Source organism: Hemiscyllium ocellatum, chromosome 18, assembly GCF_020745735.1.
Source record: "Hemiscyllium ocellatum isolate sHemOce1 chromosome 18, sHemOce1.pat.X.cur, whole genome shotgun sequence".
Lineage (NCBI taxonomy): Eukaryota > Metazoa > Chordata > Chondrichthyes > Orectolobiformes > Hemiscylliidae > Hemiscyllium > Hemiscyllium ocellatum.
In genome coordinates, this window is record NC_083418.1 from 68,849,629 (window position 1) to 68,864,980 (window position 15,352).

The following is a 15,352-nucleotide window of genomic DNA, read 5'->3' on the forward strand; positions in this document are numbered from 1 at the left end:
ATTGAAAGCAAAACCAAAATACTTTCAGGTCTATGTGAGCCGTGACCCCAGCCACTCATGGTTCTTTGTCTTACTTGAAAAAAGAGCATCCAGAAAGAACTGAAAAGCTGTCTGAAGGAGACATTTCAGCACCCTGTGACAACACCCCTTTGCAAGAAAATCAAAATGGGGGCACATCTCTCTTACAGGCACAGTATTGTCACGCCATGCAACTGAACTTTGCTCAGGTTGAACTCCATATGTCTCTGGGTGCATGAGGCTGCATCTCTTTCTTGTTCACTGCTCCCCCATCCCTACCTTCCCCTGGAATGTCTGCACGAGACTGAAGACAGTCAAATGGAAGGACAAGATAAACAGAGTGAACACGGCTCCCTCTCTAATCGGGTATGTGTAGTGGCTACAAAGGCAGCTACCCTAACCATTCAGACTGCACTTGCAGTGTAATTATCACTTTGCCTTGTGCTCAACCAAGACTTAACTTTTCGCCAGATGTGCATTTAACACGAACACACCTGATCTTTCTCTCTTGCATTGCTTCTGTATGTACAGAAATACACATTGCCTATTTTTAAAATATCATGAATCTATTTTTCCCTTGAGTGTCTGGGGCATTTATTGTGGTAGAAATGTGAATAAAATCAGTCGTGATCTGTGGCTGACTTGGATTTGGGAGGAAGGGTGTTGCTTTCTTAAAACATGTCATTTTCTCATTTCTAAATAGCCCTGGAAAATTAAGCCTTTTTTTTCTGATTTTGTTGATATTTCTGAATGACCCAGTGAATATATTTGTAGACTGTTTGTTGTATTGTTTCTGATCTGTATCTATTCTATATTTTTGGAAATTAAAATGTTTATTTTCAGTAAGGAAATGGAAGCAGGCTAATTATAAAATGGCTGGAACTGCACAGAGGAAGGAAGGTTTTATATTCTGTCACTTACTTTCTTTTGATTTTTATAGCCCTGTGAGTCACTCAGATGTCAGTCAGAGGAAGTGCTTCTGTTATATCTCATCTGTATGTTTGTTGCTACAAAGAGGTTTCGGCACAGCCTTATAATTTTTGAACCACAAAAGAAAAAGAAAATGCTAACAATATCTGTGTAATGTCTCCAAAAAATGTAATCTCTGACAGGTGGGCTTGCCATTGATTGGATTCACAACAAATTATACTGGACTGACTCTGGGACATCACGTATTGAAGTCTCAAATCTTGATGGAACACAGAGGAAAGTACTTTTGTGGCAAAACCTGGAGAAACCCAGAGCCATTGCATTACATCCAATGGAGGGGTAAGCTGACCATAGACATTGATCCCATCTGAATTTACTTCAGTCATCTCCAGTATGAACAGCAGATGCCATCTTCCTCAATTCCTTAACCATACATTTGAAGCAAATGTACAATATTTGTATTTCAACATGACTGAGTTTGGCAATAGACTCTTAACCTCAAAATCAACTGTAATTTGTAGCAGTTTTAATGACTCAGAGCTTTTTTGTTAAGCATGCCACAATCCCAAAGGTCATTTTGACATGGTACACCCTGTCACTGGGGGCTGACGAGAAAGATTTACTTCATACACTGTAAATTAAACTCACTCTTTGATGTTCTGTTAGTTATGGTGTCTCTAAGCCCCAGGCAAATCCACAAGCACATCTGAATGGAGAACATTGCTTATCCTCAGGTAATGAATGTATTTGGCATGGGATGGATTCTTAACCACTCTCCTCTTATTCATTTCAATTAATTTTCCTAACTTGGCAGTTTTTGATATCTGCTGTCTTACTGTTTCAATTTCAGCTGTTCTGTTTATTGACAACGTCTTTCTATTTTTAAAGAGCTTCTGTTGTCCTGACATTGTACTCTGTTTTTTTTCCCTTGTTTGTATCTTGCTCTCTAGTCCACATTGTGTAAATATAAATTCCAGTTCATTTATTAAGTGCCTCTCTTAATCACATCTATCAGTTTGCCTGTCTCTATGGACGTCACACTACCGTGTGCTGGACAATAGGGTCACAGAAGTCTGTGGTACAGAAAAAGGCCCTTCAGCCCATCAAATCTGTGCCAGTCAAAAACAACCTCCTGACTATTCTCATCCCATCTTCCAGCATTTGACCCCATAGCTGTGCGCGCTTTGGCATCACAAGTGCATGTCTAAATGCATTGAGGGTTTCTACCTCTGTCACCCTTACAGGCAGTGGGGTTCCAGAATCCCACCACCCTCTCAGTAAAAGAAACTTTCCTCTCATTCCCTCTAAACCTCCTGTCCCTTCCCATTCATCTGTGACCATTGGTCATTAATCCCTCTCCCAAGAGGAGATGTTCCTTCCTGTTTGTCAATGCCCTTCATAATTTTGTACAAAGTACAGACTGAGGTTTTGAAATAAAGCTGAGAAATATGAGTGTGTGAACAATGTGCCCTACATTGGAAACATCTCGTCACTATCTTAGATTTTTTAAAATTATTATTTCAAATGAACATTAATCCATCTGCTGCAGCACCTCAACTAAAACTGCAGAGCAATTTCAGTGGGGTTTGTTCAGCATTTGTAAGCTAATATCCATCACTGTAATTTCAGAGTCAGGATGTCTACGTTTATAATTATTTATAAGTCTGAGCTCAAAATTATTTGCACAAATGTAATTGCTTTGAGCTATTGAGGGCATTACTCCGGAACTTGAAAGTGATCTATACTTGTTCAAAACACAAAACTTTTGGTGTTTAATTTTGATCCTGAAATATGTCCATGGCTAATCTTTAGGAAGGTTAATTTGTTTCTTTCAAAAATGAATGAATGGAATAATGGCCCAAGAAATTATTTACAAGAATATTGCCCAGAATAGAGGGTTTGATCTATAGGGAGAGGCTGAATAGACTGGGGCTACTTTTCCTGCAGTGTTGGATACTACACAGAGACCGTATAGAGGTTTATAAAATCACGAGAGGTGTGGATAGAGTGAATAGTCAAGGTCTTTCCCCCAGGATAGGGGAGTCTAAAACTAGAGCATATTGGTTTAAGATGAGAGGGGAAAAATTTAAAAGGAAACTAAAGGGCAACCTTTTTAAACAGAGGATGGTGCGTTTATGGAATGAGGACATAGTAGAGGCAATTAGAAGTCATTTATACAGGTACATGGATAGGAAAGGTTTAGAGGGATATGGGCCAGGCACAGGCAAATGGGACTGGTTCAGTTTAGGAAACCTGGTTGGCATGAGTGATTTGGGCCGAAGGGTCTGATTTCATCCCGAATGCCGAAGTCTGAGCATCATCCTCTGATGTTGAGAATTCCAAGATTCAAATCTCTGATTGAAGACATTGCTCCTCAACTCAGTTTTAAATGACTAAACTCTTATGCTGTAACTGTGACCTTGTCACTTTAATTTATTAAACATATCCCAGACCGACTTTCCCTTTTTGTTCAGTCAGCCATGCTGGTCCTTTCAGAATGAATGGAGACCTGCATGAAAGCAAAAAATGCCCATTTCCTGGAGAGTGCTTCTCACACCCTTTTTGCAATTACAGCTGGACATTATATTTCACCATGGAATTAAGGACAGAATTCTCCAAAGGAGTGTTGTGAATCATTTCTATTGTCTTTGATTTGGGAGGTGTAAGCCCTTTTAAGATTTCACTTTTCAAAAAAATCTGTAATGTTTCCTTAGCTATTGAATTAAATTTTGCAAACTAAATTTCACACTACATTGAGCAAGCTGTTGGTTCTTATATTTGACTTTATCACTACCACATTAGAGCTACAAACTGCAATAAATCCCTTCAAGAACATTGCACATGTAAGTTGAAATGTGTGGTGTAAATTTGTTTAAACCTAACTGGGAAAATCTTTTATTTCATTCAACATGACAACAATGCTATATAGAAGAAGCTTGGAAACAGTAACTTGCTGAGATTTGAAAGTTGGTATTATAAATTCTGTTAAAGTACAGAATTACTGTCATTGGCTTTCTCTCAAATGATTAATAAACAGTATGTGATCGTTCCAGGATGTTGTTATAAACTTACAGTCCAATGTTTTAAAAGCTTCTCTGCTTTGCACCTCCACATTCATCCTAAAGTTCAAGTCTATGATTGAACAATATGGTAGTTGTAGATATGCACAGTGCTATCCCATCACAGAGAAAACAAACTCACATTTTAACTCAGTGTCCAATTTGTAGCTCCATTGAGGTCCATGACCTGTGTAAACAGGTATGTCACAGATCAGACATCTGACCCAAATATGCTCTGTTTTCACTGGGTATGTTCAATTAATATTTGTTTAGCAGACCAATTCCTGGGATGGTGGGCTTATCCACTGAAAAGGGATTGAGTAGACTGTGTCTAAATTTATTATAGTTGAGGAGAATGAGAGGAGATATCATTGAAAAGTATAGAATTCTTTAGGGGCTAGACAGGGTAAATACAGAAAGCAGATATTCCCCAGCAGGGTAGTTTCAGAATAAAGGGGAAGCTATTTAGAGGTGAGGAATTTCTTCACTCAAACTGGTGAATCTTTGGAATTCTCAATCATAGAGATGTGGAAACTCATTGAGTATGTTCAAGACACATTTCTGGGTACTGATGGCATCAAGGTAGAAGGGGTGTTTGCAGGAATGTGACATTGAGGTAGAACAGCAGAGCAGGCTTGAGGGGCTGAATGGCCTGCTCCAGTTCCGAGACTACTTCTAGAATTTAATTGGTTGTTTCAAAATTGCTCAGTGACTATGAATTATCCTCTTCAGTTATTTCAGTATTTATTTTGGTTTTGCAGACTTAATTACCACTGGATCAGACTAGTTCTGTTCTTGAGTAAAGCGTGCTTTCATTTAGCCTCAAAGCACCTCATCTTTGATATAACCGATGTGTTTTACAGAACTATCTATTGGACAGACTGGGGTAACACCCCCCGGATAGAATATGCGGCCATGGATGGCTCTAACCGCAAAATCATCGCAGATACTCATCTCTTCTGGCCGAATGGGCTCACCATTGACTATGCAGGACAAAAAATGTACTGGGTAGATGCCAAACATCACGTGATTGAGCGTGCGGACCTTGATGGCCAGAACAGAAGAGCAGTGATCAGCCAAGGTATGAATATCACCCTTTTGCTAATGGAGTGATGATTGGCTTTGTAATGCCAAGCTATGGTGGTGTCTTATCATGTAATCTAGATTTCTAGATTGTCATGTAGTGCAGTTAGTTCTTTCCCCTCCTGTGTGAAGCCAAAGGAAAATTGTACTGCTAGGACCTGATCATTGTATCTTGAATTCTATGCTCAAAAATATTGCTGCATATTTTGCACTGAGGTGCCAGTACTCTCACTGGCATGATAGTGTGCGGATGGTTAGACCAATCCGAGAATACAAGTTGACTCGAAAATTCAGCACAATTTTCAGACACAATCAAAAGCAAACTTGCACAGAGTGCAGCTGAAAATTGCACGGGGCAAAAGTCTTGTTGCATGCTTTATTTCTGGAGAGGCACATCGGAAAAACATAAAATCTTCTGGAATATATGATGGGTCTTTTCATGTGTGTGGATAGTGAGAAAGAGATGAAAAGGCAGCTGCCAGTCTTGGACGTTAATATCCGCAATGTGCAGCCACAGAAATGAGGGCTGAACACATTGCTCAGTGGCTTTAGTCTTTCCAGCCTGTCTTACTGATTCACAATACTTCCTTCACTACTACTTTAGATTTTGAGCTGGATGAATCTTTCTCGGTCATAGAGATGTACAGCACGGAAGCAGACCCTTTGGTCCAACTCATCCATACCGACCAGATATTCAAAATTAATTTAGTCCCATTTGCCAGCACTCTTCCTATTCATGTGCCCATCCAGATGCCATTTAACTGTTGTAATTGTACCAGCCTCCACCATTTCCTATTGATTTCTAACCTTCCAAATTATATTTGAAGCGTTTTTAGAATGTAAGAGCGCACGAACTAGGAGCAGGAGTAGGCCATCTGGCCCTTTGAGCCTGCTCCACCATTTAGTCAGGCCAGGGCTAATCTTTTCATGGACTCTGCTCCACTTACCCGCTCTTTCACCATATCCCTCATTCCTTTATTTTTCAAAAAAGTATCTACCTTAGCTTTAAAAGTGATTACTGAAATTTTTGATGGTCATTGACTCAAACTTACAGGATTTTTCTTTCGTCGGTCATTTTTAGTTAACTCTTAGATTACAGTATTCCTTTAAGAAGTTCACAAAGCCACATATTCCACTCTTGGCTGTTTCTAGAACTATATAATGCGTAAAAGTGTGGGTAGGAAAATCTCCCAGAGGCTTGAGAGTAACAAGACCTACGCCAACTCTTTCACTTACCTGTAACGTGCCTCCTTGACAACATTGAACTCTCCCCTTTACCCCTCACCTGTGGTTCTTTTGTTATCTTACAGTTTACTTGTCACCGATGTTTGAGTTACGTTTTACCATGGCAATAAGATGGGTCTCTTTGGAGTCAAATTTTAAGTTGCTTTCAGGTACTTTGATATTGAAAGCTGAAACTGTGACAATAGGCACAATTGTTACAAAATGTAACACGCCAGCTGGCAAGGTGAAGGGTAGAGGGGAGATTGATGGAATATTTTCTTCCCCATCTCATAAATGGTCTATGGGTGACACTCACTTGGATTTAATACTTACATACGGCTTGTTTTACCATAAAGCTGATTACAAGCCACTTCCCTCCGATTTATTGAGATGAGTTAATCCTTTTTTTATTGGACAGCTTTTGTAGATTGTAAAAGTTTGATGTATTGCTGAAAAAAAGACATTTTATCAAAGCTTTTCATCTTGCACTCATCAGGACAACTCACAAGAAATACCAAATTAAAGCAAAAACCAACATTTAAACTGTATATTTAGTGGCAAGTGAACTCTGATTGTGGCATTACAATGGAGAATCCTCCAAAGAATAACAATTGACAGTAAATTACTAGGCTTTATTTAAATCATAACCAGGCATGGAAATTTGAATAAAGCCTGTCAATCATCATTAATTGGTGCATTCTTCAGTAAGAGTTCAATTGCCAACTGATCAGCAATCTTCACCCATATCTCGTCTCATAAATAAATGATTGTATCCCCCTAAAATTGATATTCTTATTTATTGTCCTTATGAATGCCAAGCCAAAATTTTTAATAAAATCTATCTTTTTTCAGCAACAGTGAAGTTCAAATGACTGTGACAATCTGAAATAAAAACAGAAATTGCTGTTAAAAACTCAGCGGGTCTGGTAGCATCTGTGGAGAAAAATCAGAGTCAACGTTTTGGGTCTAGTGACTCTTCTTCAAGAACCTGAGTTGACCTAATGCAACCAGAAAAGCTAACTCTGATTTCTCTCCACAGATGCTACCAGACTTACTGAGTTTTTGCAGTAATTTCTGTTTTTGTTTCAGATTGTCACAGTCATTTGAACTTCTCTGTTGCTGAACAAAAGATATATTTTATTAAAAATTTTTGACTTGGCATTCATAAAGACAATAAATAACAATATCAATTTTAGGGAGAATACCCGCATTTATTTACAGAGAAGAGATATGAATGAAGATTGCTGATCAGTTGGAGTTCGGGGCTCATGACTACTCTTCAAGAACCTGAGTTCACCTAATGTAACCAGAAAAGTTAACTCTGATTTCTGTCCACAGATGCTGCCAGACCTGCAGAGCTTTTCCAGCAATGTCTGTTTTTGTTTCTGATTTCCAACATCTGTAGTTCTTTTGGTTTATTGTTTTGACGATGAAAATCTGAATGGTTTCCACTATATATGGATAGATGCAGTTTTCCAAAGCCTGCTTAGTGGCTGATAAAGATTTAGCAATGCAAGTCAATTAAGTTGACAATGAGCATTGCTGGCAAAGTCAGCATTTGTTGTCCATCCTTCTTGATCTTAAGAAGATGGAGCTGTTGTACTGAACTCCATTCAGGCCTCCATCTGACTGCAGCCCCACAGCTAAGTGGTTAGCCTGTGCTGTCTGAAGTGACTGAGCAAGCTGTATGAAACATTTAGAGAAACAATGATCCACATCAACAACTGCAGTGACACAATGGCCTTGCAGCATTGTCACTAGACTAGCGATCCAATGGAAATTTGGGTAATGTTCCGGAGAAAAGTTCAGGCAGCATCCAAGGAGCAGGAGAATCGATATTTCAGGCTTAAGCCCTTCATCAGGAATGAGGCTTGTGGGCGGGGGCACTGAGAGATAAAAGAGAGAGGGATGGGGTTGGGGGGAAAGGTAGCTGAGAGTGCAATAGATGGATGAACGTAAGGGAGAACATGATAGGTTGGGGGGAGGAGTGATGGACAGGTCAGGAGGGCGGTGCTGAATTGGAGGCTTGGGACTGGGGTAATGTAGGGAGAGGGGAAATGAGGAAGCTTTTGAAATCCACATTCATTCTGTGTGGTTGCAGGGTCCCAAGGCAGAATATGAGGCATTCTTCCTCCAGGCGTCGGGTGGTAACAGTTTGGTGGTGGAGGAGGCCCAGGACCTGCATGTCCTTGATAGAGTGGGAGGGGGAGTTGAAGTGTTCAGCCATGGGGCGGTGGGGTTGGTGGGCGCGGGTGTCCCTGTGATGTTTCTGAAATGATCCACAAGAAGATGTCCAATCTCCCCGATGTAGAGGAGACCACATCGGGTGCAACAGATGCAGTAGAGGTGGAGGTACAGGTACATTTCTGATGAATGTGGAAGGATCCCTTGGGGCCTTGGATGGAGGTGAGGGGAGTGGTGTGGGCGCAGGTTTTGCACTTCCTGCGGTGGCAGGGGAAGGTGCCAGGAGTGGGGTGTGGGCTGGTGGGGGATGTGGATCTGACCGGGGAGTCGCGGAGGGAATGGTCTCTCCGGATAGGGGTGGGCCGCTACCATTCCTCCTCCACAACCAAACCATTACCAAACGGTTACCACTCAATGCCTGGAGAAAGAACGCCACATATTCTGCCTTGGGACCCTGCAACCACACGGGATAAATGTGGATTTCAACAGCTTCCTCATTTCCCCTACCCCAACATTATCCCAGTCCCAAGCCTCCAACTCGGCACCGCCCTCCTGACTTGTACATCACTCTCCCCTCTGACCTATCACCTCCCTCACCTTCATCCACCTATCACTTTTTCAGCTACCTCCCTCCCCAACCCCACCCCTTCCCTTTTATCTCTCAGCCCCTCATTCCTGATGAAGGGCTCCTGCCCAAAACATTGATTCTCCTGCTCCTTGGATGCTGCCTGACCTGCTGTGCTTCCCCAGCAACACACTCTCGATTCTGATCTCCAGCACCTGCAGTCTTCATTTTCTCCCAATGTTCCAGATAACTGGGTTCAAATCCCACCCTGGCATATGAATTCAATAAAAATATGGAATTAGAAGTCCAGTGATAACCCATGAAATCATTTCTATAAAAACCCATCTGGTTCGTCAATGCCCTATAGGAAAGGAAACTGTGGTCCTTATCTGCATGTGACTCCAGACCCATGGCAAGATAAGACCTGGTCTCTAAAATGGTCCAAGAAACCAGTCAATGTCCCTAAGTGTAACCAGATTTGGACGACAAATGTTGGACTTTCCTTCGGTACCTGCTCAAATAAACCTTTCACATTTTCTCACTGAGATTACAGTGCCAAAAGGTGATATTGTTGGTGTGGTCAAATCCGAGTGTTAGTGAAGGAGGTAAATATTTTACTACAAGCTTCCCTGTGACAGTTACATCAGGCAAGATGCAATGGACGTTAATGATGTGTTTATACACCACATCAAACAAATGTCAGATGACTCTGAAGTATATCTATTTCATGTATGAAAAAGAAATGTATGCTCTTTTTTATTATTACCTCTTCCGTCTTATCAGAATTCAAACATTTTGTGTCATTCTACAATTCAAACGAGGTGATGTTCTAAAAATATGAGCTTATGTGCTTCCTGCAGCTTTATTTAAAGCAAGTTAATCACTTGAGACCTTTTAATAAAATGCTAGTTTATTTAGCTAGTCCAGCACATAAAGCTAAATTGAAAGACATTGTTGTAACTATTTAGGGCTGTTCATGAGATGGAAAATACTGACCCTTAGCTTCTGCTGTTTCAGTGAGATGTTTATTGTTGTTGGGTGATATTCTGGTATTAATGGCTGAATTACAGACTATCTAAACAGACTGAGAGTGTAGTGATCTGTGACAAGAATGGATAGTGTTGAGTTAAATATATTTAATACATTTTGCTGTGGTAGTCAAGCAACTTGCAAGTCTGTGGGATAATTTTCCCATGCAATTTATTAAAAAAAGCTGGATTTTGAAGGCATGTTATTCTGCAGTGATTTATAGAAGGTAACATTGCTCCCTTTCTTAATGTTGAGGGGTTTGTTTTAACCCAAAATATGGGGAGATTTGTATTGGGTGGAGGTTTCAAGTTGTTCAAATCTGATGGCTGACACATGTCTGTGGCCGGCAGCCCCCACTTCTGCTTTTATCAAGTTGGGAATCTGGGGAAGGGCAGACTCACTTTTAGGAGGAAGGTGGGGATTTTTAAGTAAGATTGTGAGACTGTTAGCTTAATTTGTGCTTTTTGAACAGAAATGTTGTCAACCGATTTTTCCGAAAACACTGGGAAATCCTTCATCTCCATCCAGGCAAGGACTTAGTTGGATCCAAGAGACGTGTGTGACCTTACGCTAACCTCCTGAATCCTGCCTACGTGCCTGATTGACCTTGGCACACTGTACTCAATACCCCTGGCTTCTCTTGGGGGCCTCCAGTCAACCCCTTGAAGGCCTCTGGGTTTTGCCTGATGATTCTTTCTCTATCATGGGGTCCTCCTTCCACCCAGGCCTCTGATTCCGTCTCAACCTCCACCCCCAGCCCCTGCAGCACCCTCACCAAGGTTCCCCATGACGTTCTGCACTCAGCCAAACGGTGAAAGGCCCAAGAGTCGAACTTAGGTGTCTAGAGATTTGCCCGATCTGTGTCCAAAATTAGAGGGAAATCTGACCCGAGAGGCTAACACTGACACATCTATCACTTTCTTTCTTGAAAGTGAGCTGTTAAAAAATTGACAATGTGCAAAAGAAATTAATGTCTCCATTGCACAAGGGAAAATCAACTTCCTTAAAAAAACATGTACTTATGTCTCCATTTCATTTTCATTCCAATGATGTGGTCATCATTGGAAAGGTCAGTATTTACTCTCCATCCCTAATTACCCTGAGAAGGTGGTGATGGTCAGTCAAACAGTTTGATACAGAAGAGGGGCTTTTTGGGGTCATTCTCCAGGGGCGTTGACCACGAGGTAATGGCACTGTGACCCTGACAAGATCAAATTGGGTATAATTCCTTCACCTGATGGTGTTAAGTCAGTAATTTTGAAATCCGACAGTGGGTCTTGGTCACCTTTACAAGTTTCCCGTTCATATTTTCAGACCGAGCAAGTGGGACCATTGGTTTTGTACCAATACATGGGAAGTTTGGGTGTTGTTATTCACTGGACAGAGATTCAAGGCTTTAGTCCCAGTTATACAAATGATTTTGAATATTGCTGGAAAAAACGATGCTGCTTTATTCCAGTTAATTGGGATGTGGGGGCATTGGTCAGCTCAGTGGCGAGATGGCTGGTTTGCGATACCAACAGCGTGAGTTCAATTCCCTCAGCAGACTCTCCTCCTCAATCTCTCCCCTCAGCTGAGGCATGATGACCCTCAGGTTAATTTACCACCAGCCATTGTCTCTCAATGAGAAAGCAGCACTGTGGCCCTCTAGGATAAATGATGATTTTAATTCCAAATGACTATCCATAAATACTGGATACTGTAACACCCTGTTCATTAAATGTCTCACTTTCTATTCAGAGAATAATGAGAGTGAGGAGCCCATTTTCACATGGGCGTTGGAGAACAGAAGGTGAATAAAAGATTTCTCACCGTCATCTTTTTAGGAGCAATGCTGGGAGGGGAAGTTAATGCTGGCCTTGTCAGCAACACCTATATCCTGCAAAGGAATAAAGAAAAAAATTATAAAATACCCTGAGCAGCTGATGCTAACCTTGTGGAGAGAGAGACAGAGAGACCCTTCACAGGGTGACCTCCAGTTACAGGCGAACCTTGGCAGGAATGCTTGGTCTCTGAACTTGCCCTGTGCACTACCCTGCATCTCCCATGAAAGGAGACTAACTCCATGGAGCTTGCCTTGTCCCTAACATCTTGTGGGAGACTGCCAAGTTCCAGAAGTTGTCAGCCTCTGACAATCATAGAATCCCTACAGTGTGGAGTTAGGCCATTCAGCACATCAGGACCACACCTCTCCTTCAAAGAGCATCCCACCCCATCCCTATAACCTTGAATTTTCTAACCTGCCCATCCCTGGACACTATGGGCATTTTAGCATGGCCAGTCCACCTAACCTGCACATCTTTGGATTGTGGGAAGAAACCAGAGCATCTGGAGGAAACCCATGCAGGGAAAAGAATGTGTAAACTCCACACAGACAGTTGCCCCGAGGCTAGAATCAAACCCAGGTCCCTGGTGCTGTGAGGCAGCAGTGCTAACCACTGAGCCTCTGTGCTGTCCCTTTATTGGACTGATGGGATCTGACTGGAATAAATTCAGCTTAAAAATTTAATACAGCAGAATGCATAAAACCACTAAAACCACAACATATGGTCTTATTGGCTTTGAATCACTTAGGCTTAATAATAAACTTGCCTTATGTTATTACAGAAACTAAATGCCAATAGATAGAACATTCTGCAGAAATGACTATTACTTAGTTTTAAATTATTGAGTAATACAAATTGAATATTCTGTTGACTTAAATCTGAATGATAATTCTCAAAATTAATTATCATATTTAATTGTAACACTGAAGCTGCCACACACAACCTGGAGGATGCATTTTTAATCCTTAATGGGAGAGTGTAAGAAGCATGTGGGAAATGAAATTTGCACTTTCAGCTGTTGAGTCAGTTTGCCAGCTCTGTCCCATCATGGGACTATTTTCCTAGAGGCAGCATATTACGGATACTCACCATAACCTGCAACTAGTCACCAAATAAGATGGTTTAAAGGCCTTATAAAGCAGTCCAGTGGCTGGCACTGCTGCCTCATAGCGTCAGGGGCCCAGGTTTGATTCTACACTCAGACAATTGTCTGTGTGGAGTCAAGATTAGAGTGGTGCTGGAAAAGCACAGCAGGTCAGGCAGCATCCGAGGAGCAGGAAAGTCGATGTTTCGGGCAAAAGCCCTTCATTAGGGATGTTGGTTTTCCTGCTCCCTGGATGCTGCCTGACCTGCTGTGCTTTTCCAGCACCACTCTAATCTCGACTCTGATCTCCAGCTTCTGCAGTCCTCGATTTCACCTAATTGACTGTGTAGATTTTGCACATTCTCCCCGTGTCTGCATGGGTTTACTTAGGTGCTCCAGTTTCCTCTCTCAGTTCAAAGATTTGCAGGTTAGGTGGATTGGACACGCTAAATTATATCATAGAATCCCTACAGTGTGGAAGCAGGCCATTTGGCCCAACAAGTCCACACTGATCTTCAAAGAGTTCCCACCCAGACCTATTCCCCTACCCCTATTACTCTGCATTTAGCCCTGGCAAATGTACCTAACTTACACATCCCTGAACACTATGGGAAACTTAGCATGGCCAATTCACCTAACCTGCACATCTTTGGACTCTAGGAGGAAGCCCACGCAGACATGGGGAGAATGTGCAAACTCCACACCGTCACCTGAGGCTGGAATTGAACCCAGGTCCCTGGTCCTGTGAAGCAGCAGTGCTAACCATTGAGTCGCCATGCCCAGGGATGTGCAGGCTAGGTGGGTTAGCCATGGGAAATGCAGGGTTAGGGTTGGAGGGTGTTGGGGTTTTGGATGGGATGTTCTTCGCAGGGTTGGTGTGGACTTGGTGGGCTGAATACCTGCTTCCACACTACTGATTCTAATGAGCCTGTGAAGGAGCCTGGGATTTAGGAATTGTTGAGATGAGCTCTGAGGCAAACTATGGCTCAGTGTTCATCTTGTGATGGGATTTGTGAGCCAGAGGGCACTTCCTGATCTCCCAATCCTCCTCTTGCCCATTGTATTTTCTTCATAAAGTGGTATTGATGGGCTGGAACCAGAATGACCACCTCTTGGAATAGCCTCGATGTGGGAATCGAGGCAGACGCACTACAGTTCATTCGATCACCGATCCAGTTCTGTGAATGACTGTTCAAGATCTTCATCCCTCATCCCACACTCTTCCTCCATGTGCTGTTACATCCACACTTGCATCCTCCATATCCACCATGCATCCTTCTTGCCCCTTTTGTATCCTCTACACCCACACACCTGCTATTCACTGTGGACAGAACTCATAAGCCCTATAATATCAAAGACAAGTTTTGGAAATGTTGATGAAATTGTCAAAATATACAAACCACCACTCAAAAACCCCATCGAGGAAACATCATCTTGTCAACAGCTCATGAAACTGTCAATCAGACAAAGCTCTCAATCCCATTAGCAGCTCCGTAAGAGCTCCCTACAGAGCTTATACCATTAGTGGGATCTGGATTTCACCTTTCATCTCAGTTAAGTTTCCAAAACCAAAATAGCTGTTCCCAACTCCCCATGGTCCCCTCTCCGGGACTCCGAGTGTCACGCTTCCCAACAAATTGAGCATGATTCCATCAGAACAGCAGAATGACCAAAATGTCCAGCCCTGTAACTGAGAAAGGAAGGTGCAATTGGTGTGTGCAGGCTTGCTATCATTAGGCAGTACAAATTGCGTTGAGGGCTTTGCACACTGATGGAACAATAAAGATGTTTCCTCTCTGTTGTATGGCAGCCTTAAAGTAGAAAGAACAAGTTCAAAGCTGGTTTAACAATGTTTCCAACAATTACCAGTGGTTCTGGTAACTTTATGGTGAGTGTTCAGGTTTCCTTGTGGATACTGGTAATGTATCCAGCATTCTACTGAATGGTGGCACAGTGCTCACATCTCAAAGGAGGGAAGAGGTGAAGAGATGGACAGAAGGAAATTCAGAACTAAGAGCTTCAGTAATTAAAGACACTGCCATCAGTCTGTGAAATGATTAAAAATTGATGCCTCACAGAAACACGGATTCAGATTCGATACCAACCTTGGGCGACTATCTGTGTGGAGTTTGCACATTCTCCCTGTGTCCGGGTGCTCCGGTTTCCCCTCTTAGTCCAAAGATTCTCGGCGCCTCAAAGGAGTGCAGGTTAGGTGGATTGGCCATGCTAAAATTGCCCATAGTGTCCGGGGGTGTGTAGGCTAGGTGGGCTAGCTATGGGAAAATGCACGGTTACAAGGTAGGGTAGGATGCTGTTTGGAGGGATGGTGTGAACTTGACGGGGCGAATGG

General features: G+C 42.2%; 1 protein-coding gene across 4 annotated transcripts in view; it reads left to right on the forward strand.

Annotated features, from left to right (window-relative positions):
* lrp4 (low density lipoprotein receptor-related protein 4) overlaps positions 1-15,352 on the forward strand; it is a 392,905-nt gene that overhangs the window by 300,649 nt on the left and 76,904 nt on the right. For all 4 annotated transcript variants that reach the window (XM_060839081.1, XM_060839083.1, XM_060839082.1 and 1 more), the window contains exons 13-14: positions 1,131-1,287; positions 4,871-5,088. In XM_060839081.1, the coding sequence (XP_060695064.1) occupies positions 1,131-1,287; positions 4,871-5,088 (375 nt within the window). The remainder of the gene's footprint in view (positions 1-1,130; positions 1,288-4,870; positions 5,089-15,352) is intronic.